The sequence below is a fragment of the Mycteria americana genome, chromosome 3 (assembly GCF_035582795.1).
Source record: "Mycteria americana isolate JAX WOST 10 ecotype Jacksonville Zoo and Gardens chromosome 3, USCA_MyAme_1.0, whole genome shotgun sequence".
Classification (NCBI taxonomy): Eukaryota; Metazoa; Chordata; class Aves; order Ciconiiformes; family Ciconiidae; genus Mycteria; species Mycteria americana.
The window spans coordinates 59,718,645-59,744,658 of NC_134367.1; the positions used below are offsets into that span (position 1 = coordinate 59,718,645).

Consider the following 26,014-nt stretch of genomic DNA (forward strand, 5'->3'; position numbering starts at 1 on the left):
TGGTAGTGTCTACACTCAGCTCTCCTTGACCCTGTGTTTTAATATTTATTTAACTAGTTACTAAACTAAAGCTGGACATAAAGCCTAGATTACATTAATGCTCAATGTTGGTATGTCATGATATCAGAGCCTTTAAAGAATGATGATTGAATGCTGTCAGGCTGTGTTTCCCATAACATCTTTTTCACCATGATTAGTCTGAAGAGGAAACTACATTCCCTGTATGTAGAAACTCATAAACTGTAAGAAACAGAGAAGTATGGCCTGTCTCTTTGCACCAAAATCTCTCCTCCATCTCCCTCACACGCATGCACATATGCAGGTGCACACACACACGCACATATGTTTTGCAGAGAAATATTTTAAAATGGCAAATATGTAGCAAGTACTTTCACCATTATTTCATCCTCTATTGAAAGGTTACAGGGGGAGGAAAGGAAGGGATGTCTTCAAGGAAATCTTAGCATCCCTGGAAAAAAGAAGTGGAGGAAACACTATGATTTATAAGGAGCACCATCTATTTTATGCACCATAAAAATGGGTGAGCAGCTCACAGAGTAAGGTGAATGCAAATGCTGGAGACCTAACTTCCAACTGAGAGAGGGGGTTTGTCCCCACACAGATGCAAGGAAGATCTTAAATGTGGTCAGTGGAAAAATGTGAAGGGAAATTAGGCTCTTCATCTGTCTGACTGGTTCCAGTTGTGCAGCAATTGCTTGCACTAGTTTGTATTAATATTCAGGAGACCATTAATCTCAGCAAGGCTGTGGGAAGTAAATACTACTGTAAGCATGGAGATTTGGAAAATAATAATAATAATCACACTAAAAATATGTGGTTTGAGTATGTTGGCAACCCTTGGATCATAGATGTTGAAAAGGCTTAAAAAGTGAGTGTCCTCAAAGGGTACCTCTGTGGTCATAATAAGAGAGGGCCAGAGAGAGCTCAAGCACTAGACTCCTGACAAATTACGTTACTTATTTTTTAGCTTATGCCCTGCCTCTGTTTTGAGTACTCCCACAAGCGTTTTCTATGACAGTACATGCACATATTTCTGGAGATAGCTCCTTTCAGAGACATCTCCCAAAAGGCAGGATGGATAAGACAGCACCATGTTTAGTTCCTTCAAGCTTACACAGTTTCCCAGTGTTATCCCCAGCTGTTTTGAACCCTCAAGCACCCCTTCATACCCTCCTGCTACATCCAAGAGACATGACACAATCCTCAGTTTTGCATCCAGGAGTAGTTTGCAGAGACAAAGACACGACAAAAGCAAGGGAACATCTCAATGCAGACATCAATATCAAAGAATGTTTTCTGCTGTCTCTCCTCTGCCTTGCCACCCTCACTATGAGAAAAACTTGGATGAGTACGATACGGCACAGCCATTTTACAGTACAGCAACAATATGCTAGAAGGCAAAACCTCCCTCTGTTGGGCTGTGACACAGCCCTCATTGTTTCAGACACTTTGGACTGAAAAAAACCCCAGAGAAGATGGCATTGCCTCAGGACTGCAAGTCCCACCATGTAGGACTGGTAGGAGTCTCAGTTAAGTGCTATGCAGCCTGCGCACAGCCCCTGTGCTCTAGCCGGAGCAGCACCAAAGCAGTGCAGACAACAGCCAGTCTACACGATTTGGCCTTGAAGCCAGAGACTGGCCCTTGACCCTTTCCTATTTAGCAACATATCCATAGCCAGAGCATCTTTCCCTGCATCATTAATTACCCAGGTCGCAAGAATGTGCTCTACTTTATGAAGATAAAATATTTCCAGTTCTTTAGGCAGTGCGGTGCCGCTGTCTCATTAGTGTGGCCCTGTTCTATAAGATACCTGATTTATGTGACTGTACAACTTCCTGTCATCGCTGGCTCTACAGTTCCCTTCTTTTAATACGTTTCATGAAGGCTACTTGCGGATGAGGGAGGGCTCCACCAGCGTTGTGCTGCCCCGGTGTGCTCGTAGCCTTCAGTCTCTGCACCTGATCATTTCATAAGGGCAAATGTCTGGCACTGTGGTTATATGGTGACTGGTGAAGAAGAGCTGTGTTTGCCTCAGGCAACCTCCGGCCAGCGGTACAACGCTTATTTTGAAATTTCGTCCCTCTCTACATTTCATAGGAATCCACAGCCCTCTGTAGAATGGAGAAGTCAGAAACACTATGTGCCGTAAAAAAATGAAAAATTTTAAAAAAGGAAGAAGTTAAAGAAAGAGTCAAGATGACATGTTCCCTCACTCTCTTCTCTTTGCCATACTCCCAAGGGCACTTTACCTTCTTTAAATCCTCTGCATTTTGTTTCGGAGGTGTATTTTAAGATATTACTTTATTCCTTTCTGGATATTCCAGATGCAATTCCTGACATAAGGGTTGAAGCTTTTGAGGCGTGCCTTCTTTCCCCAGATTTCCATATTAAATATTAAGCTGAGGTCTGGAATAACCTGGTTACTCCTCTCCTGGGATTCTTTGGATTTAATTCAGCACTTATATAAATAGCAATGTAAATTACATATCTAGTGAATTAGGTGTAGTAATAATGGTGTAATATGCACCGTGCTACTTATTACTGAATGTGCAAAGTTAATTTACTCAAGAAGAAAATAGTAAAAGAAATCGTAATACAGTTGAAGGTAATTGTACTCTGCTGTACCTGAGTGAGCTAGATACTAATTGCAAATACTTTACTATCACTACAAGTTTCTCTGCTATTCTTCCACTAAAGCAAATGCTCATTTTTCCCCATTTGTGGAATGAATTTCTTTCACAAATACTACTATACACTAAAATTGTTGTATACCAATATTGCATGCACCATATTAGAGTCGAAAATCATGAAGCCAGAAGAAAATGCTGCGATTACCTAGTTTGACCTCCTCTGTACCGCAGGATATAGGGATTCCCTGAATTAATTCCTGCCTGAACTACAGTTAAAAATACATTTAATCTTGATCTTAAAATGTCCCACAATGGAAAGCTCACCACAATTCTTATTAACATTTACCTTTAACTTGTCTAAATTTCTAGCTTTCAGTCCAGATGCTTACATACATTTATCTGAAAAACTGCATCATCCTATCATTAGCAAGATTTTACCCCCTGTTTTTATGATCTGTGATGAAATTTAATCTCCTTTGCTTAGCTAACCTGCTTAATCTCCTCCCCCTAGTCTCCTAATCATTCTCATAGTTCTTCTCTGAACCTTCTCCATGTTTTAAAAATCCTTTCTAGGGTGTGGACATAGAAAAATATTTTGAAAACTAGCATGAGTGGTACCACTCTTAAGTACAGACAAAATATAACATCCTTGTTTAGACTCAGAGGTCCCATTTAAATAACCACAGAGCACACGATTTGTTTAACTGCTGCGTTAAACTGGAAATCTACACTGAGCTAATGATGCACTGTGAACCACAGCTCTGGAGTCACTGCTCCACAGGCACCCCGTCTGTGAGCCAGGCTCTCCTGCCTTTCTGTGTTCAAACACTTTATCTGCTTGTACTTGGAATAACAAGAGGTCCAGATCGCTCTGAAGGGGTGTCAGTCCTCTAGTCTTTGCATATCCTAAATTCAGTTGGTTTTTAAGATTGCTGTAGACATATAGAAACTCTGAACCTCCTAATTTGTTCTGCTAGAGTAGGATTAACCTCCAATCACCACGCTTCATTCATCTAAAAGTTAGTATCTAGCCGAAGCTAGACAGCAATGGGGCTTATTTCCCAGACATGGAAAAAACCAGACACTTACAGAGAGATTCATCCCAACCTAATTTAGATAATTTAGATGCCTGAAATAGGTGGGAAGATTTGTTTGCTCTATAGGTGCCTGTCTCTCACCAGTGACTACACAGGAAAGCTAGACAGCATTTGGTTTTGCATTCATGGGGAAAAAAGGAAGATAATTATAATTGTTGTGAATTATGTTCATGATTCTGGAGGTGAAAACTTCAGAAGCTGCTAGAACAATGCTGAGCAAGTGAAACTTGAGGGCAAAACTGAGGTCTGACATTTCTATCATGGCCATTCCCCTGTGCCACAAAGAATGAAGCAACAAGCAAGAATATTTGGCTCTTAAAAGAAACATCAGTACAATGGTATTCCATTAGTCTCTCATTAAGCACAGGGCTTGCCTCGATACTACCTTGCTGTTTTTGGAAAAGTGTGTAATTCATGACAAAGATGGTGTAACTGGAAAGTATTTCAAAGTTAGTACTCATACCACAGCCATTACGTTCAAACAATTACATTACACATTACATTAAGGTTAGTTGTAAATGTTGCTGCTTATTCAACATTACAATATACTTGTGACTAGATTACATCTTTCCATGTGTGATATAGTGGTTGCCTGGGGGAAAAATGGAGTTGATGGAAATAGCACAAGAATTCAATAGATACATGGTTAACAGAAACTGTATGACCACAATTTTTGCTGCTTGATAGCAGGAAACAGAGTAATTGACCTATGGAAAACAAAAGATACTATATTAGAATATAGAACCTCCCCATGATAACACCTGTCAAAAACAAGATCAGTGTGAAGAAGCCATAGATAATGAAAGCATGCAAAAGGATGCATGTGAAAGATGCAAATAATGACCCTAAACTGATTGGAAAAAATATTGTTATCAGGGAAGAACCTCAGTGGTGAAAGACTCTGCCTGGCTGAGGCAGCAGCAAGGACAATGAAGACATCTTCATTACTTAGTGGGCTCAATAAGACCTCAAGATCAAGTAAATCAATATAAAAATGAAGAAAAAAATATGCCATCATCAGGACCTTCACATCTGGTACAGAAATTTAATGATCTAAAAAGAAAGCTAAAAGGAATTTGGCAGGATGTCTCCAAAAGAACACAAAAGAGTGTTAGGATGACTCTCAGATTCAAATCAGATGGATGGGGACTCATTATCCAGATTCTGTGTTGAAGTTGCATGAGATGGCTTGACCGAATGACCAGAATGAGGAACAAAGGGATCCCAAAGCAGGCTTTTGTGCTAGATGCCATCCTCCAGATAAAACAGATATCTTCACAAATCATGCAATTAACATCTCTCTGAATACCAGTAGGGCTTCACATCTGTTTGCTGCCCAGTTGTTTAAAGTCTTCCTTCATGGATAGATTGCTGCATGCTGAAGATCAGAGTGAAATTCAGAGGCAAGCACCTGCTAATCAGGTACATATTAAGCACAAAGTCTAACACCTTGTTGTGGAATTATGCCTTTGGTGGCAATTTTGTGGACTTTTCACAAGAAACTTGTGAGCACCCAGGCTTTCTGGGCACATAAACAGCCACCTGCCCCTGCAAATTTTCTGCTTTCATTGCAGAGGAACAGCAGGCATCTGAAAATGTGAACAAAAGACTGTGAAAGCTGTCAAAGAAAGATTGCCGCGCTCATATGCCCAGAATGAGGTCAGACTTAAGCACACACTTACCTCCTCCTTCCTGATGCCCTGGTTTCCACAGAAAAAAAATCTGGGCACACGTGTTAAGCAGGAGCCATGCTTGTCCCAACCAGGTGCCCAGTCATTCCAGTGAAGGGACCAAGACCACCAGATTACAGCAGCTTAGCCAAACTGGTCATTTAGACACAACCTGTAGCACTTTTGAAAATGGGATGTTCCTGCCCTAATGAATTTCGGGTTTGAAGTCTGTTGGCATTTTCAACTTTAATTTTACCCTGTTTCTTCAGTATTATTGATGTATCTGATCTGTTTCAGTTCTTTGGGAAACAGAGACCTGCTTATTGGACCTGTGTCAACTCTGGTTTGTAGGCATCTAAGCAAAGGACCTATTTTATTTGAGTAGCACATTCATATGTCAAACCTTGCAAATTGTACCTTTTATCTCTAATAAGGCCTGCTGCCACTCCACTCCCTGTTCGCTGAATGTTTGGATGCTGTTTCATTTGTCTTGGCATAAAATATTGGGTTTTTTCAGGCTCTCTTTGCTTTTCCTCCATTTTCTATAACTCTAAATTTATTCTGCAATGCCTCTGGCCTTCCACTGGACTTGCATACCTAATGTGTTATATACCTTGTACGTTTCCATGTTCATGCTGCAGACTTGTGTTACTGCAGATTGATGATTTATTGCCTGCTAATACTGTGTTATACATTTTCCAAGAACTATGTATCTTTTTGAACATTCAAAAGATAGTGTTTTACTGCACTAAACGTGAAAAAACAAACAAAGCTATGAGTTTATGAAAGTGTAACTCATCTGTAACAAGAAGAACCTTCCCAAAGATAAGGTGGTTTATTTTAAATCTTAGATCAAACAATATATTAATGCATATATTCAGAATTACAATAACATTCCCAGTGATGTGCACAGCATTTAACAAAGTAATAAAGCATAACAGGGATGGAGTTATTAAAAGACAATTGTTTTCCTCCATAGTGAAGGCTTCCAGGACCTGTTCACCCGATTACCTAGGACTATCAAGAAATGTTATTATTTATTTGAAATTTTCTTGAGTTTGTCTGTGTGGACAAAATACGACTATCACTTTGCATTCACTACTATCAAATAGTATAAAATAGATGCCTAAATTGCTATGATAAAAGATACCTTTATAAAAGATAAAATTTTGTCAAAAGCTCTCAAATCCCACTTTCAAAACTCATTCACACACTTCTCGGTGGTCATTAATGAGCTCTTAAGTCTCTTGGTCAATTTAAAAATGGGGCTTCTATGTCAGGTTTACTTTATATAAAATATTTGCCCAATCCGAGCAATTTTTTTCTCTTATGTAAGTATAAGTGTGGAAGAACTTGCTAAACTTTCTGTCTAAATCACAGAGCAGAATTTGGTAAAATGGATTGCTAGTTTCCTGCAAATACGTGGCCTATAGGAGTAATCACTTTTCACAGTGATTTGTTACAGCAGGACATACATATTTTTGCTTCAATTATCATCTCTGGCACCTTGTCACTCTGGAAGGCAAAAGTCCAAAGTAGCTGGTAAGGGCTGTTCTCTAGCTCAAAGCAAGGTTTTTCCACACAGCATCGTCAACTGTTTGTCAGATTCTGTCTCCATTCCTCCTAACAGAGAGCTATTTCCATATACCTGGCAATGCCAAGGTATTTAAGAATTATATTTGTTGGATATGTTATATTTCAGATGATTAAGGTTAGGTTTGGGTTGGGTTTTTTTACTATTTATTTGTTAACTTCACAAATTATGCAAAAAGCCATGGTGCTCCAGATGTGACATACACAATGGCACAAGGAAAGATGAAGATGCTGAGAGCAATCGGTTGGTGAAGGCACCTCGTTTTGTCTATTCTGTAAAGCAGGATAGTTTCAGAAATAAATATCTTAGGTCAATAATGTTGTAATTCCCTAGCTATTGACCTGATAATCGCATAATCATTCCAAATAACTAAACCTCCTAACCCATGAGTTTTGATGAAGCAGAATGTCTTCATGCACTACCAAACTACAGATCTACAGATGGGGCCAAACTGTAGTGTCACTTGTGTGTCAGTAGATGGTTTAAGGTGTCCATGATTAAAGGAGATGTAACAGACAGATGTTAGACAGTATGGACATATCTCCTAATTCCCAGTATTCTCTTATTTGCATTACATGATATACTCTACCATTAGGGCACCAGTAAAAAATGAAGGGCAGGTCAGTATCCCTGTGTGCACCTGAGCACCTGGTCTCTTTTTCCATCTGTGCTGGAAACTCTTCCTTCCCCTCTGACAACACACTTTATGTCTTCAGGTACTGTTTCTTTTTTCTCCAAGCTGTTGTCCAGTGCATGATACTGCAATTAATGGTTTTCATCTTCTTTTGGAACATTTTCCTGATGCTTCCTAGTAGGTACAACTTTGCTGCTGACTAGCATCATGTATCTGGATATTTGAAAATGGGCTAAACCATAGACAACATTCCATATGAAAGCTGTTGAATTGGAAACATGATTAGAACTGACCTGCGACACCAGACTTTTTGTTCCTTCTCCTGAGAGGTCTAACTCAATCATTATGCATATTTTCCCTAAAACTCTTATACCTCTTTCATTAACTTTTAAAGATATCAACAGAACTTTGCCCACTTACGGTGGATATATAAGAAACCAGGGAAAAAATATCTCATTAAATATGACATGTTTTGGCTTTACACTATGTTTAGTGTTGTTACGCAGCTGCACAGCTCGGCTGTCTTCAAAGATGGCTGTGCGAGTTGGACCTCATTGCACAGTGTTGTGTTGCATTCTCTCATGTCTTGCCAATTAAATTATCCTCCCTTCCCTTTATTCTGCCAAGGCAATAGAACCAGATGAAATAAGATCATAATTCTCAATTTTGGCACTGAACTGGTGATGTAGGAGAACCAAACACCTAAGAATCATTTCTTCTCTGACCCTCAGTGGGATGTAACATTCTCTTTCATTTTTCAAAGACTTGGTGCATTTGTTCAAGTCAATAACACCAAATCTCTGTCTACCAAAGATTCTCTGCCAGAGCTGAGTCTAAGAATTACAAAAAAAATGACAGTTGGAATTGTTGGAATACAAAAATTAAATATAAACAATAATAAAAATACAGTATTAACACACTGCTATGATTCTTCTCAGAGTAATCTAATATAATGGATTAATAACAATGTAGAATAGAATACATAGCTGTAGCACTTTTCATGCTTTCCATCAAAAATCTCAAACCAAAAGTCATAATGCTGACTTTAATCTTACAGTGCCCTGGTGAAACAGGCAATATTATCTCCATTTTACAGATTTTGTAAGGAAAAAAAAAATGAAAAAAAAAATGTATTGCATTGTTTTGAAGCTCATGTTAGGGAGCACTGTGGTTCTGTATCACAGAAGTGGGAGCTCCTGGAGGCTAAAAGAAAGGTAGAGCATTTTCAGGGACAAAGAAGGAACACAGCTGCTGTACCAGCATGGTGGCTACTGTGTGTGCTGCTGCCAGAGCAGAAGGAAAAGGGCTATGGCCTTTTCTCTCACTTCATGCAGTCCATTGCCAGTGTGGAGGCTGGATGGAGATTGTCCTTCTCTGCTGGTGCAGAAGCTTCCCCTCACCTCTCCTGCAGGGGCCAAGGCATCCCAGTCTGCCACTGGATGAGTTGCCCCGAGTGACCTGTGCCTGGAACAGGTGACAGAGCTGCAGCCTTCACCACATGTGGGTTAAAAAAACCCACAAACCTCACATTTTTCATGAAGACTAACACGTCAAAGTACTGCTGTCGTTTGTGCTCTTCCTACCAGAGCAGCTTCTGCATCAGCATGTTAAATAGCCTCTTACTGAGACCTAGGGAAGAGATGTGTGCTGGCTACTGAGAGCCACGCAGAGCTTCAGAGCTTCAAGCTGACGATCACTGCTTCAGAGTATAACAAGAGACATGCCCGGTTCAGATGAAACATTTAGTTTTAAATGGGCATCTGATGTCTGTCGATGGCAGAGGTCTCATTTAGACTTCCTTGATCACCGTGGCTGGCACACTCCCAGGTACTGCATTATATTAACAAGGTTCATAAACTGTCAGATATAACTCATCCACTTAACTCTCTGCAATGAGGCACAGACTCTGAGGACACGGCCTTTCCGAGAATGTTCTCTCTTTATAATTCATCATTCCCCCCCAAATGCCTCGTGCGATATGATGTTACTGGAATCTTCAGCTAAAAGAATCAAGATTTTTTGGTCACACATAGTGCAGAATTTATTCATACGTCTTCTGCCACCCCAGGCGGTGACTGGGACCTTTGCCATCAAGCTATTTCCATTCGGGCCAAGGACATCACTATTTTTCATGCTGAATAAACAAGGGAGTGATCCCCTGCCGTTCAGCAGAAGGGCTGTAAGGGGAAAGGTGCCTTTGGCCATGGAATTTAAACTGTCCTTCCGCTTGGAGGCTCTAGAGGGTAATCTCTCTTCATGCCAGCCTAGGCTGCATGGTGTGATATTCCTTTAAACTCTCCAGTGGTTCTCCTTTTGCAGGAAAGGTTTCACAAAGCACTTTGGCATTTGCTTTTTGAAGCCTGCTTAGCCGATCTTGCTGAATGGAAAAGGTAGCACTGAAACATACCTTTTATTATAGATTACAATGGTGGAAAAAGCCTGCAGTAGGCTAATGCTGAGAGGAAAATAGCATTGAAACATGAGCTGAGTTCAGTTACTTTAAACATTAGATGCCACAGGAAGAGGTTCTATTGACCTTGAAACCCCCCTGACACTTGATGCTGTTGTAGTGTGCATCTAGAGCAAAATGTGTGGACTAAGCAATGCATTTGCTAGATGTATGGATCCTAGGGAGATGCAATGATGTGGAGCACCCATGCAGACTGCTTTGTATTTTCGCTGAGACACCTCTTTCTTTACTCCAGAGCATGAGGATTGAGGGAGCTATTTGATTAAGATAAGTTCATTCTCCCTCATCGTCCTTACATGCGTTGTCAGAGAGAGAGGCTATCCTGTCAGACAGCCCACCTTCCTGTCTTGTGCACGGGCACAGCCAGCCACAGAGCACAGGCAAAGCCTCTCCCGGACTTAGTCACCTTCCTGGCAGCTCTGTTGCTGATGGCACTGTCGAAGAGATCCGTCTATTCCTCTGGTGTTAGTCCACAATTCCCACTGGGTTTGTGAATGACTATTACTGTATTTTAATAATTGATCAATGTTCGAGTTTTATCACTTCAGGCCCTATTCATCTAGCTCACACCATTTAGAGCTTTTCCTATGAATGCCTTATTTGGTTTTCTTTTTGTAAGTGTTGTGGTTTAACCCCAGTCGGCAACTAAGCACCACACAGCCGCTCGCTTACCCTCCCTCCCACCCCAGTGGGATGGGGGAGAGAATTGGAAAAAGAGTAAAACCCATGGGTTGAGATAAAGACAGTTTAATAGGACAGCAGAGGAAGAGAAAATAATAATTGAAATAATAATGATAAAAGAACATAAAAAAGAAGTGATGCACAATGCAATTGCTCACCACCTGCTGACTGATCCCAGCCTGTCCCCGAGCAGTGATTGCTGCCCCATGGCCAACTCCCCCCAGCTTCTGTACTGAGCATGACGCCCTATGGTATGGAATAGCCCTTTGGCCAGTGTGGGTCCCTCCCAGCTTCTTGTGCACCTCTGAAGCTGAAAAGTCCTTGACAAGTGTAAGCACTGCTTAGAATAACTAGAACATCAGAGTGTTGTCAATATTATTCTCACACTAAATCCAAACCACAGCACTATACTAGCTACTAGGAAGAAAATTAACTCTATCCTAGCTGAAACCAGGACAGTAAGTTAAAGTAATGAACTTGACTGTTCAGGTTGCTGAAGAGCTGCTTCAGCTGAGCTGTGCACTTTGCATATTATACATCAATCTGCCTTGTCAACACCACCATCACCAGCCATCATAGGAGCACCTTGATCAGAGCACTGTTAGGCTGTTACACCATGACCACGACCATGAAGCCAGCATAGTGCCAAAGCTGTCATGTACCATGAAGCTTCCTGACCCTACATCCACCACCAGAGACTTAAATAAACAGCAATTCATCACAGGGAAAATAAATAGCATCACAGGGAAAGAGTCAGTTGTTACTGGAAAGTCTCTCTCACCAGTGACGAGGTGTTCTGGCTCTTGCCATATATGTGACAGCATTGCTCTAACTTACTCTAACATGTAATGATGGAGTAGCGCAAATTACCTGTGCTTCCTTTCTGAACTTTTACTCTACACAGTTTTCATGGTTGGCCACAATCCTGAGAAACTGGCAGACACAACAACATATTACTCCCTTTCTCATCCTCTACTCACCCTCCTCTGAATGCTTCTCTTTCCCAGATCCGAGGGCCCAGTGTTCACACTCACATCATCGAGGTTCACTTGCCATATGGGTGCCTCAACATGGAGGGATGGGTTTTCACTGAACAGAAGCACTCATATGTGTTTGTTTATCAGGAATTCAGAGTTCTCTTGTACCATCAAAATATTTCCCCCTATACAATCTGCACAAACTTCAGATATGCATTTTTTTTTTCCTGCTGCCCCTCAAAAGAGTGAGTAGCATTGATAATCAACTGTTTCATCTAATGCAGTTCAATTTAAAATGCTAGGCATTCATTTGGTGGGCTGTGAGCAGTCTGTGGCTTTGTTAGATCTGCAGCATAAAGAACGAATTTTTCTTATCCTAATCCTATGGCTGTCTGGAAAAGGTGACACACAGTTAGACATAATGATAAGAAAAGCTACTGCTGCCAAAGGCAGTCAGATACCAAAGCCAGATGATTAAACCATTCCAAAGCATTCCCAGAAGACAAAAGGGGAAGAACGTCCAAAGTTTTTTTCCATAAAAGTTTTCTTGCTATAAGACCTTCAGAGCAAAGCCCACATACAGACACATATACACTTTTGCTTTAATAATCCATTCCTATTATTAACAGAATGACCAGGGTGATACGTATTTTAAAGCCTTTTACTTCAGGTTTTTCTGTTTCAACTTCATTCTTTGTTTTGTCATTTTGCTGTTGCCAAGTGGACAGAGGCAGCTGGCCTTGTTTTAAAAACAAATGTGATGATTTTTCCCAATCTACACAGCTCTAATGGCTAATGTGATGCTTTGATGTGAACAGCAGTCACTGCACACTGTTGACCCCGGTACAATCAGAGCTTTGTCCTAACAGGGACAAGTTGAGTTTCAGAGCTACACAGTGAGAGGAAACAGAGCAATAGACTTTTCCGTTTTCAGGAATTCCCATGTAACCAAATATATCCTTTAACCCTGCCCAAGTGAGAAAAGGTAAAGTAGAGACAATTCCACAAGAGCAGAAAAGAGAAAATTAAAAGTTCTCTGTTGTTTAACAGGGTTCTTTTCAGCACTAACGCCTTCAGCCTGCACTGAGCAATGCACGCTTGAGCTGCACCCCGTACCTGCTGAATGCAGCTGGTGGAGAATTTGCTCCTGGCTTCCCAGCCCTGTCATTGCTCTAAGCTGTGATCTGGGGATTAACACAGGTCAGCCTGCTGTGACCCCCCCTCTGCCCCCTGAGACATGCCTGCTTCAGCTTCCTCAGGGAATCCGGCAGAGTCCCACCTGGGGCATTTCACCTGCGGGAGCAGGAATGTAAAGTCCAACGCTGAGCCCGAATCTACAAGATGCTCCGCAGTTCAGTTAGCACGGAGGTCAGCAATAAGTGATCCCTAGTTCCATCTCATACAAGCTGGTAGCCCCTGTATTTTGGGTTGTCTTTGATGTCTGAAGCAGGAAAAAGGACATCCTTCTCTTTAGCTGTGAGATGAAATCATGGAAAAGCGCCGAATATCACGTGGTTGTCAAAAGCATATATCACACTGAAATACCTAGGAAGAGGGAAGATTTGCAGAAAGTTTTAGGTCAGATTTGCAGAAAAGTCTCGCTAAACTTTCAGGAAATTTGGGTCAAGCTGAGTGTCTGTAATAGAGCTTCAAAACAGGTAAGTATCTCTTGCTTTCTAATGTTGTTAAAGGTTTGCACAGCTCTTATCTGACAAGCTACAGTGCTGTGATTTTCAGTGCCCCTGTGGTCTCTTCAATTCGTCAGGTGAAAAAGCTTGCCGGGGAAGACGCTAAGGGAACGGCTGCCCTGAACAAGACAGAACCGCTCTCAAGCGCCCAGCAGCATTTCAAACGAAAGCATTCTAGCTGGTCTTCATGGTGATCTTCAAATGCTTATACAAAAAGGAAATCTCCAGAAAATTGAATAGTCCACTGAGAAATAAAGACTTTATGCTAAGCACCTTCTAGACAGCTGATATAAAAAAGATTATGAAGCACTAGTTGAAATAAATGCAATTTTATCACACTTCTATTTTCCAATGTGTTTAGATTTATGTGTGTTTATGATTCATGTTTTTATTGTGCCTGCTGAAAAAAAAAATCATAAAGATCTGGGGCAGCTTTCAGCTTAAGAAAAGAAAGAAAAAGAATTTGACAACTACATAGGCTATGAAATTATGTGTTTGTTTTGGTTTGATTTTAAATTTCATGGTTGTCCACTAGGTATCATTGTGGACATAGTAATTTAACATTGGCTTTTTTAATAATTACTTTATTGCACAGAATATTTTATTTTTAATAATTATTTTATTGCACAGAATAAAGCTACTTGGCCATAATAATGAATTATTCTTTTCAGACAGCACACAGACAGTTAATTCTGTAGAATAATGACTGCAAGGTCCCACAGTCTATATTCCCCATCAGGAATCTGGTCTGATACCAATAGGTTTCCAATGATCCTTTTCTGATGAAAGACAGTTAAACTTGGAGGAATGACAGAGTTCTTATAATGGTAAATGTAGGCACAAATAAAAGCATACCTCAACAGAGTAGTTTCCATGGAACATAGCTTGAGTTTTATATTAAACTCTAGCAATGATGTTCACTCACCGACGCTGCACTGCTGCAGGCAGTGAAATCACGCTTGAAAGGGTTTTTGCAGGGGGCAGCTTTAGAACCCCCATGACACTGACCTAATTCTACAGATATTGAGAGAAAGGTCTCTGTCTCACCTTTTCTGCTAAATAATGAGTATGATTTTTCTGAGAATCAATACACTAGAAGCTTTCTAGATAGTAATTCTCCAGTTCTTCGGTCGCTCATAATGTACATATATATCTCCAGCCTCCAAAAATCCATTTTAAAGAAACACTGTTCCTTAAACGCACAGTATTACAAAGGGTCTACATATGCAGCCCCTGTAAGCTTAAGAAATATGATTAAATTGCACATGGGTAGACATGTAACATCACAGCTTAGCCATATAAAGGTCACAGGGCCAAAATTAACCTCCATGTAATTCTGTATTATTATTGTTTGAACTAGCCCATTTCTTTTGCGAAGATCTTAAAACCACAGTGTTTGTAGAATCCTGCAAAAACTTAGTAATCAAAAATAAAAACACAAGCCTCAGCATTAGCTGTTTCAGAAGATACTTTAACATCTTCCCATAGGAAAACACAATGGTTTTCTTTTTTTTAAGTCTGAAGTCCATTTCTCCTGACAAAGACCAGTTATAGAATAAATCATGCTCATTCAGTGAAGCCAAGACCATGTGCTATTTCAATAACCCTTAACTCATTCATTTTCATCTTGAGCCTTCTCCTCATCACCTTATCCCACTCAGATGTCACCCACTTTTAGTTTTTGTTTCTTCCTTGCTGTCATTCTTTTGTTTCAGGTGTTCAGCTTAACAAAGATAACTCCTAATAATTATCTATATAGATACTGCTTTAAAAGAGGGAAAGGTGGGGGCCTTGACCAGGAATGATGGGTTTTCATATAATAGCTTTTTTCCCAAATCTGATGCTATTTGCAGTGTATGAAAACATTCGTCTGCATAAAAGAAGTGAGAAAAAATAGCAAGACAAGATTTTGATCAATACCGATTCTGATTAAGCTTGATCAAAGCACTTGACATTTTGAGCAAGTCTGGAAGTACACTCACAGAAAACTCAGGATCTAAGAGTCTCTAGCAGTGTAAGAGGACACTGCTGACTTGGGTAGGGAATATTCTGTCAACTTTTTTGTTTGCCTTATATGGCTATAATAAGGCAATAACATGCATTAACATAATTCCGTAATTAATTTCATTGCCAAACCTTCAGTCATGCTGTTATATTGCTGATTTGTTTTAGGCTTTTGCTTGTCTTCATTTTTAACTTTGCAGAAGGAATAATGGTTTTATGAAGATGAAAAAAAACTAAAAAAATTTTTTAAAGTGTTTGAGATCATTGTATATAAAAAAGGTCATCAGATGCCATCAAAGTAACACCCAGGGAGCTGGTGCAGGGATGGGAAATGTGTCACTTTTAGAAAGAGCAGTGTTCATTTATACTTTCATATGGACATATCAGGGAAAGTTGTAAAGAGCAGATTTTTTCAAGCTGCAGAAAATGAGGTTCATAAAAACATGCATTCACTGATCGCTATATGTATAAATGAGCAGGAGTGTTGTTAATGGTTCCTTCTCCTCTGGAGGCCCGTACTACAGCATTAAAATGTGAATGGGACAGATGCAGACACCTAATGTGGATGGGTCTGGGATCCAGATCCGATCTTCCATTCATTGCACCTATTTCTTTTTATCACTACATGGTTTATAAAAGAAAGCTTGGTTAATTAAAAAAAAATAAAAAATAAAAAAAGGATGCAAAGAAACAAGAGTTTCCAAGCTAGCTTTCCTAGTTTTAAACTGATTTTCTGAGACAGTCAGGGCCCTTCTCTTCTTTATCTCTGAGGACTCATTCCCTTCCTTCTCACATAAGACAAAAATCTTTCTGAGATACTGAATCAGGAAGACTCTGCTCTATGTAATTCTTATACTGCACTCAGCAGTGCTGTGTTTGAGGGCTTCCCAGGAATATACTAAGCGATATGACCAAGCTGTATCAACTAACCTCTATTATTTGGGTTTGGTTTTTTTTTTCCTCACATCATCTTCTCCAGGAGGAGAAGTGTGTTCAGTGGAGTGTTTTGTTTGGAATTTATTTTATTTATTTTGTGCTGTACATAGGTCCGTGGCAGTGTGTTTTTCTAAGAGAAACAAGGTCAAAGAAATGCATCTTACACTATAACAAAGGTGGTAAATTTTGTGAGGGGCCTTCATCCGTGTGGGAATTCATTAACTAACATTAATTAGCTGACTGGTCCCCAAGAAAGCACTGCTACATGCGTAAATGAGCTGCACCCTTCCTACAGGAAGTCTGAGTCCATCGGGGAGGAAGCACGTTCCTGGTTCCAGCCCAGAGGTCTTTGTAGTCACCATGGGCTTGGGCCATTGAGCACCCTCAAAGTAAAAACTGCCACACTCAGCTCTGAATGTGTGCCCTCTGCTGCTGATGCAATTAGAAGATAAATCTTGAATGGCTATCACTGGATCAGAACTGATAAATTGCTTGGTTAAAAAAGAGAAAAAACAAAAAACTAATGTGATGTTCAAATTAAAACACAATTATTATGTGTACCAAGCAAAGGGTTGGATAAATGTGGGAGAAGGGGAGGTTTATTTTATGAACTCTGATTATCTCATGGGAGACAAACTTCCATTTGTATTTAGAACAGAAAAATTTCTAGCTTTAAGGCACTCTTTTAATCAGCAAACTCATCTGATGAAATGCTGTAGGATTTACTTATATATCAAAAGAGTTCCCTAGACATTTAAGGGATGCAACTGAATACAATTAAAAGATCAGTTGTAAGCACAGTTTGTGATACAGTTTGTTTGCTGTGCTTTGTGAGAGAAGTTTAGTTAATAACATGTGAACTTGTGGTGTTTCAGCAGATAGTAAAGTGTTGAACTGTATTACAGGAAAAGCTTTACCATTGCGGTCGCCTACTAGAGATGCAACTATTCAGCTATCTTGGATCTGATGGTCTGTAAAAAGAGAACAGAGAAACTATTAAGCCAAGGTTCACATCCAAGAATGGAATCATTTATGAACAACCTTTCTGGGCCTAATTCGTTGCTGAATTAAACCTCATGTAATGTCATTGAAGTCAATGGCTTTATGCAGGGCATAAGTCAGTGGAGAAAATTAGCCCTCTGTCTTGAAGCCAAGAAACCAAAAGAAAGAGTGATCCAATAAAACAGAGATGAAATGCTGATATTAGCTGAATGCCACTGTTCTTGGTACAGAGCGTTCTTTGTGTCCAGTGGTGAATATTTCATCCTTCCCAGGTGTAAAATCTTCCCATCAGTACTATAAGGCAGATTTATAAAAAATGACAAAATTAATGATTTAGCTCTGTTGTAATGCAGCTTCTGGGCTCCCAACAGGAATCTATGCTGGCTGCAGTGTGATCACCAAATCAAGTCTTGATCTCTTCAGAAAAGTCTTGGGGCTGGCTTTTTTTTCCTTTAGCTGTCTCTCACCCATACAGATGTTAGAAGCTACCTTTCATAGGTATGGAGAGCTTTCTACATAGAAAACTGAGAGAAACACCAGGAATATCTGTGTAAGTGCTGGAGTAAATTAGGCACAGTCACTGCCTCAGGTATGAAGGCACTAGGACACAGAATGGATTTATTTGCATTTCATGTATGCGGGTAATATTAAGGGATCCAAGAACCCACAATATTGCAGTGATTGTAGGTGTGCCTTGGCTTAATGAAAAAAAAATCCATTTGCACTAACCAGCATTCATAACAATACGTGGCCTTCTCTCAGATTTCACCCTTTTTACTGTCTGACCAACTGATTACTTTGTCTGAAATTAAGATCATCATCTCCCTCAGCTGAAGATTATGGGTTTTGCACCACGCATACAGAGAGCTCAGTCCTGGCTGGAGCCTTTAGGCATTTTTATTATCCATATAAAGAACTAATTCCCAAAGTCTACAGTTGGGTTTGCAGCTCATGAAAAGATCTCTGTGAGGAGACCTGTACAGAATAACACGTTTCAACAGCACAGCTCACTTTTCACTACAAAGGGATCAAACAATGTGAATTCTTTTGACGTCCTACCATGCAAACTTCAGTGATGAGCTAAAGGATGAAAAACGGTTTGTTGGCGATCAGTAGAGAAAACTCTCCAGACCTACCTGTAAGGGGAGCCATGTAAAGCATGCAACACGTGGCACGTGCTGCTGCTCCCGTATTTGTTCTGTTGCTTCTGGTGTAACTTCTCATTAATGACGGAACTTTGTGGAAGGACTAGCAGAGGACTCACATGATACTTGGCCCATTGCATGTGTGCTACTGGCTGTTTATTCCCTTTTTTTTATTTTTTAGGAGGTATTGTAAGATAAGCAATCTGCCATGGTACTTCAGAACCACTCCAGATTTTCTTTTTCTTTAAATCCTGTTGCTTCTCTTTACAATTCACTTCTGGGCATGCTCTGAGGAATGAAGGGAACGAGTTACAAATTTGCCAGCTGCAGCATGAGACGCCGATGTAAACACATCCAGACATATCCAAAGAGCTAGATATGTCTTGAGGCTTGAGGGCTATTGCAGATACGGGAGCAAGTCCCACTAATCCACAGCCCTAATTTCAAGTGATAAAATATCACTACAAAGCCAGTTTACAAGTGCACTGAATTAATCCTCAGTTTAGCCAGCAAGGTTCTGCTAAAAAACAGAGTTCTGCTAGAGGGTAAGGTTTTGTTGGATAATAAATATGATTTTGACAGAAATATTTACATTTTCAGTGGCCAAATGTCCATCCATCGAACCATCCATTTGGTTTTCTGGTTTTCAATAATTAAAAAGAAGCCAATTCTGTAATGGAAAAATTTTTAGCAATTTTTGGAAGTTTTATTGAAGGGTGTTTTTTTCAAGAAAAATGCAAAATTTTCCTGACTATTTCCAAAAGAATCACATAAAATAAGAAAGTGCAGTTATTATTAAAATTACCAAACTGTTGTAAAGAATTATCATTACCTCATCAAACAGAGTGTGGTGAATTTTGTTATTTCTGTTTCTGTTGTTGCTTTTCTAAAACCAACTCTTGTTTTTCTATTGTATTTGCTTTACATCTAACACTAATACATTTTGTTTCAGCTGGCGGGATTCATCTATGCCTGTTATGTTGTGAAATGTATTACTGAAGAAGAGGACAGCTGTAAGTACTAAAGCTTTATGACATACAAAATGAATTCTTTTTTTTTAAATCATCCCTCCACTATGTTGGCTCTTGCTGACTTCAACCTAAATGCTATATTATACTGTAGCCAGAACATGCTTTCTGTCCATCCTTCTTGTTCTAAAATTTGCAAATTCCTGAAAGACAAAGGAGTAGTGAAATGCAGCTTAAAAAATACATACTCATTTTTTCTGAAAAGATCATTGCAAATTTTTTTCCTCACAGCTTAGCTTAAGACAGAAAATAAAACAAGCAAAAATCCCAATTGGCAAACACAAGCTTTTTTTTGTTTGGTTTGGGGGTTTTTTTATTCCAGATTATTATTAACTATTTTCACAGTAATTGGTTACCACTGAGGGTATAGCTCTTCTGTGTTGGCTTCTGTGTTGGCTTGTAAAAGCACTTCTGGCAAAAAAATAGCTTTAGATCATTGCAGGACCTTCATTTATGAGAGGTGAAACTGTGAAGTTCCTCTTTGTTCCTCCCAGGGTACAATTACAAGGAGCGAAATGATTTCATATAGATGTGTGTTTGTGTTTCTTCTGCTTATTTATATCAATAGAAGCCTGTTGAGCAGAATTTGCTCTTATTACATGCCATAGAGTCAAGCCATTTCATTTTTTCTCTACTCTAACCTTGGTTTTTTTAAAAAGGCCACTGCAGCATTTCAGTACATCTTGGGATTCATGCTAAAGCACTTTCGAAACAAGTATCAGAACTGCATGTAACTTTGATAAAATATACATGAATCCTAGAGAGAGCTCTGCAACAGGAAGCTGAAGGGGTTTTATTTGATTGAGAGCACTGCTAGCGCTGGTGGGGGTTCCTTTGTGTGTTCCCCTGCGCAGAAAATAGCTGCAACCCTATAATCTATTGGCAATACAGTGCCACTGTGAGCCGTCAAGGGGAGATTTAGTGCTGAAATCAAACCACACTTTGGAGGTTTTTCAACTATGCTCGTTTCAGCTGTCTTTGTGTTTCTGTGGAGGCGAGGAAGGCATGAGAGTAAAAGGAGTTTGGGACAGGCGTGTGGAGCAGGGGTGTGTCACAAATAGGTCTTGTCTTTTTAGGGAAAGACCCAAGTCATATGTACTTTCTCCTACTTTCCCATTAAGTGCATTCACTATCCACAGAGCTGGAGGAAAGTGATTCCTTGCCCCCCAAAATGAAGTCCCCTATTCTGCCCTCTCTTCTAAGGGCTTAAATTTTTTTTTCACTCTTCCATAATGCTTTAGGGCATGATATAAGTAAAAAGTGAGGAAAGGACTTGTAACTTGGCTCACCAAACAAGCACAGAAGTCAGAGCACACTTGAGAGATTTCTGCCATGGTCTGTAAAGCGGCATCCCTGGCAGCAAAGCGCTGTGGCCAATATGGTATTGTGTTCTGCTCACTGTGGCAGGAGCTCCCTGTTGTTCAGAAGCCACAGATTGTCATGTTTCTTCGAACCTTTTCTTGCCATCGTCTTGCCTATTTTGAGGCTTTTATTACTTTGTTGGTACACCTCATCCAGGCCTCCTCTTCTAGCCAAAGAGCTATCTTACCCATCTGTGAGCATCTCTCTGAAGTACCAGGGCAAATCCCCACCCAGTGCAATGAAGCCAGCACAAGCTCAGGTGCTGCGGCTTCACCTCTGGTGAGGTCTGGAAGCATGGCCGGAAAAAAAGAGAAAAAGGGAACTTCTGTGGGTGACTCATCCCAACACTGCAATAATGTTCAGATTAGATTTCGTCCCTCAAGGTATCATAAAATTAAAGCAGCTTTAATTTCTACTGAGAGGCTGCATGTAGCAGAGAGTAAGAATGATTCTAGTTCTCTTTGCTCAGACATCCACGGGGATGTATGCCAAGCGTTCACTCTGACAGCCAGGGGCTGCAGACTGTACGGATACCCCCTGCTCAGGTTTAATTTTGGATTCTTTTATTTCCATTTAGATATGTTTTCTCACCTTTTCCTTCCCTTTTGGAAACACATCCATCTATCGTGCTCCTCTGAGAAGTAATGTATCCCTTATGGATGCCATGTTATTTAGTATTTATATTCCAGAAGAAGATGCCTAAACATTAACTTCCTCAGTACTTTCACAGATGGAGTCATCTCATGCAGACCAAGTGAATGCAAAGGAGAAAACCTTTCAGGAAAAGTGGAATATATCCCAGAGCCATTGGTAGAGCTTCCTGCATATGTGAGTCTTTGGTGTGAGGTCACTTCAGATCCCCTAGCTGTGTTTCTCTTCCCATAGTCTATTCTTCCACTTTTTCAGTTCCTCACCCCCACATGCTGCTATGGAGCAAGCTCTGTGGCACAGAGGGATGAAGACACCCTCTTGTTCATGAAGTCCACGGTGTACTCCCTCCCCCAGACTTGCTGGACATCCAGTATAGCAGAAAAAAGCTTTACTCTGCTGCCCACCAACCCCTGCCTAGCATCCATACCTGGTAAGAGGTGAGGCTGGGCTTGTGCTTGCATGCAGTTTGGCAGCTGGTGTTCCTTCTGTGTGCTAAAGATGTGTCAGCTGTGAAAGATCCTCTGGTAAAACCAGTCACCACAAAGCAACTTTCCCACACCACTGCCCTGCTTTCCCAGCTTCTGAAGTGGTCCATGAAGAACAGAGGGACACTGCTGTCTTCTTATCCACCTCCATATTCATAGACATCATAGGAGAAATCTAGATCTCTGGTTTTCAGGACCACCATGCCTGTAAAAATGGGATGCCTCACTGCCAATCGCAAAGGATCATAAGGATAACTATATTGGGTCACACCAAAGGGGCATTTAACTCCAAGTCTGATGAAATAGAGACAATAGAAAAAGCCTTTCTGATGAAAGAGAGCCAACAGAAAAAGCCTTTTGCACCTCACAATGGACATGGTGAACACCCATACATCTCTTCCATTTCTTCTGCTTTGTTAATGGGCCATGGGAGCAACAGCAGTCCAGAAGAGAAGCAAAAGAGGCAGAAACACTAAGCCTGGCAGGAGCATGCAGCAAGGCATGACACTAGAGAAAAAGTCATGCAACATCCAAGAGCCAGGCAGGGGCACGTTCCAGATTTTAACCAGAGGAACATATTAACACTGCTCCAGAGCAGAGACGTTGCCTCATCTTCTGTTGGCACAGAACCTCAACTGTAGAAACACAATCAAGTTGCTCTTAAGCTGCTTCAGCTGAATTAGCTTTGCTCTCAGAGTAATTGGAACAAGCTGAAAGAATTACTATTTCTCCATTCTTTATGCAGATTTTATTAAGAGAACAAATGAGCGAGGGTAGAATTAAGCAAACATTTCACTAAGATTAACCTGCTCTAAACTCACTAAAAGATTAGGAACGGAACAATACAGTGATCAAATCAGGGTCATAACTAGGGCTGAATCAGCAAGTCTAGAGGTTTTAATCACTCACACACCAAATAAATCCAGCAGTAGGCCCCCTAAATCAAAGCACAAGTCCGCACTACCTTTCATGAGAACAATCTGCTTTGGGTTAATTCTGCATCAAGGATTAAAGAGGAAGCTCCTTTCCCTCCTGGTACAGTCCCAAGCAGTGCTCTAACACTGGGCACACCAGAGCCAAATTGTAGCACCCATCTCCAAGGGTCAGACAAGGGTGGCTTTTCCCCAGCTACTTCTCTTGTGGGTGGTTTGTGACTCCCAAAGGTCCCTTCTGCATCGTGTTCCTTGTGGCTGCACAGGGTGGAGGAACTCTGAGGCTTGGAGCACCTCGGGTCTCCATCTGGGAAAGACAAGGCAGGACGGGTGCCCAGCAGGGCTGCTGCCGACTCAATGCTCTCCTCTTTGCTATTGGCACTGGTATGCCTAAGCCATTGTCATTCTTACCTCATTAGCATTATTAGCTGGAGCAATTAAAAATAAACCATGAAAATGTCAGCAACTATCATTACTTGGAGGCATTCAACAGCTGTAAACTTATTGGAGCTCCTCATTTGTTTTCCAAAATCGTATTAGGCCTGCATTTTTCAAAGGCTGCACATTATTTTTAATAACATTGAAATGTTTGTTTAATGTGCATTTCCTCGCTAGCAATTTGGCTCCCTGCTATAAGCTGTTACTGCCTTACTAAAAGAAAATTCAATGTATTTTTGAAAATGTTATTAAATATACAGATATTTTGTGGAAAACCCTGGAATGTAAGCAATAAAGCAGCATCCTCCTGGGGCTTTTTGTCTGCAAGCAATTAAAAAAGAAACTTGGGTTACTGAAGTGGGAGTTTTGCACTCGCCTTGCAGGTTCTGTTGAGGGAAAGGGGACTGGTCCAGTATTAGGGGGACAGCTTTGGCTGGCAAGGAACCCCACCCTAGAGAAAATCACCAATTCAGTGTGTCCTACAGTGAAATCCTAATCCAGAAGGCTCCCTTGCAGACCCAGACAGGGCGAAGAAGCAGCATTTACCTACCATAACACAATGGCAAGGCAATCAGAGAATAAATATGGCCTGTCTGACTGTTCCCTGAGTACCATGAGGTACAACCTTTGCACTATCTCACACTAGCAGGGATCCCACTTGCACATACACTATCTTCTTTTCTCTTGGCATTGTTTCCAGGTAAACTGCAAAGCAAAAGAAATTGCAACTAGGTTAAATAGATTTTTGCGGCATATTCCCTTGAGCACAGCTTTTGGGGATGTCTGGCACAGAAGTAAAGCTCTAGACAACCCTTTAAAATTATTTCACACCCCCCGTAAAAGCTTGAATTCAAGATTCTATTTGAATTACTGAAAACGTTCAGGAAGACAATACCCCAGATAGGGGATATCTACTGGTGAGCAATACAGCATAGCAATTATGTGCCAATAAATTCAGTGCCAAACAACAATCCACTCTGGGATCCTAGGCCTGACCTGGGAAGTACAAAGGTGATGACAAAGATTTTCTTTTAAAAGACAATATTAAATTCATTAGTTGTGAGAGATGTGAAATTTTGACAAACATATGGGATAGGTAGAAAAGCCTTTTATTTTTAGCTCTGTTACAGGCTGCCTTCCACCTCCGGGCAGGTTATTTAACCTCTCCATACTTCTGTTTCCCTTATTTAAAATGGGAAATAATCACAGGGACAAACTCACAGGCGTGTTGCTTCATAACTTTGAGCTTCTGGGATGAAAGGCACTATTGAAGTGCAGAATATGCTCAGGTATCACTTCATTTCTGTGCCAAATGCTTTTCACAATCGGCTTAGCAAGACATTACAGAGAAATAATACATCAGCTTCTATCCCTGCTTAAAAATCTCTAAAACAAAGACAAAGAGAAACTGGTAGCAAACGTTCAGCTATTAATTCTGCTCTTTTATTTCCCTTCCCATTTTCTGGTGAATATGGCTGTAAATTCTGAGACTACCAGGACAGGACAAAGATAGGAAGGAAACAGAAACTAAGGCTGAGGGAGATGGCTGAAGATGACTGCAACCATCTTTCTGCATCAAGGCTGGGTTTGAAGGCATCTCTGGAGGTTTTTGTCCTGGGCAGCCTGGCAGGTCGCTTCCTCTCCAGCTGAAAGGTGACACCACAGCTGGACACCAATGCAGCGTTCGCTGTTACACTTGTGTATCACAACACAAGATAGGCGGTACCAGGTCTATCCAGCCCAATATCCGATATCCAGCAATGAAGAACATCTGATGCTTACTTCCATATCTAGTTGCCATATAGGCATATAATAGCACAGCAAGTTTGTGGTTCCCCAAAAATCCTGTCAGTAATTTGGAGTTCAGGGACTTCCTTATCCAGAAGTGGACTCATTGTATTTCATTGCCCACAATGATCTTTTCTTCCTGAAAGTGTACTCCTATCATAGAATCACAGAATCACAGAATCACAGAATCATATAGGTTGGGAAAGACCTTTAAGATCATCAAGTCCAACCCTACCAAGACCACCACTATACCATGTCCCTAAGCACCTCATCCAAACGTCCTTTAAATACCTCCAGGGATGGCGACTCAACCACTTCCCTGGGCAGCCTCTTCCAATGCTTGATAACCCTTTCAGTGAAGTAAAATTTCCTAATATCCAGTCTAACCCTCCCCTGGCGCAACTTGAGGCCATTTCCTCTTGTCCTATCGCTTGTTACCTGGGAGAAGAGACCGACCCCCACCTCTCTACAACCTCCTTTCAGGCAGTTGGAGAGAGCAATAAGGTCTCCCCTCAGCCTCCTTTTCTCCAGGCTAAACAACGCCAGTTCCCTCAGCTGCTCCTCATCAGACTTCTGCTCCAGACCCTTCACCAGCTTCGTTGCCCTTCTCTGGACACGTGTTTGAACTAAGACGTTTGAACTAAGAACATTTTTATCAGACACAGCTTCCTGAGAGAAGGAGTTCCAGCACCTCAGCTATACATTTTGTTAGTTTTGCACCTACCATTTGTGTAATGTGTCCTGTGTCTTTCTCTGGAAAACAGCAGTCATTCCATCTTC

The 26,014-nt window shown here is 40.7% G+C and overlaps 1 protein-coding gene across 2 annotated transcripts in view; it reads left to right on the forward strand.

Annotated features, from left to right (window-relative positions):
- The window catches only part of NKAIN2 (sodium/potassium transporting ATPase interacting 2), a 568,958-nt gene that overhangs the window by 521,007 nt on the left and 21,937 nt on the right, over nucleotides 1–26,014 (forward strand). For both annotated transcript variants that reach the window (XM_075498664.1, XM_075498665.1), the window contains one exon: nucleotides 19,503–19,563. In XM_075498664.1, coding sequence (XP_075354779.1) covers nucleotides 19,503–19,563 — 61 coding nt within the window. The remainder of the gene's footprint in view (nucleotides 1–19,502; nucleotides 19,564–26,014) is intronic.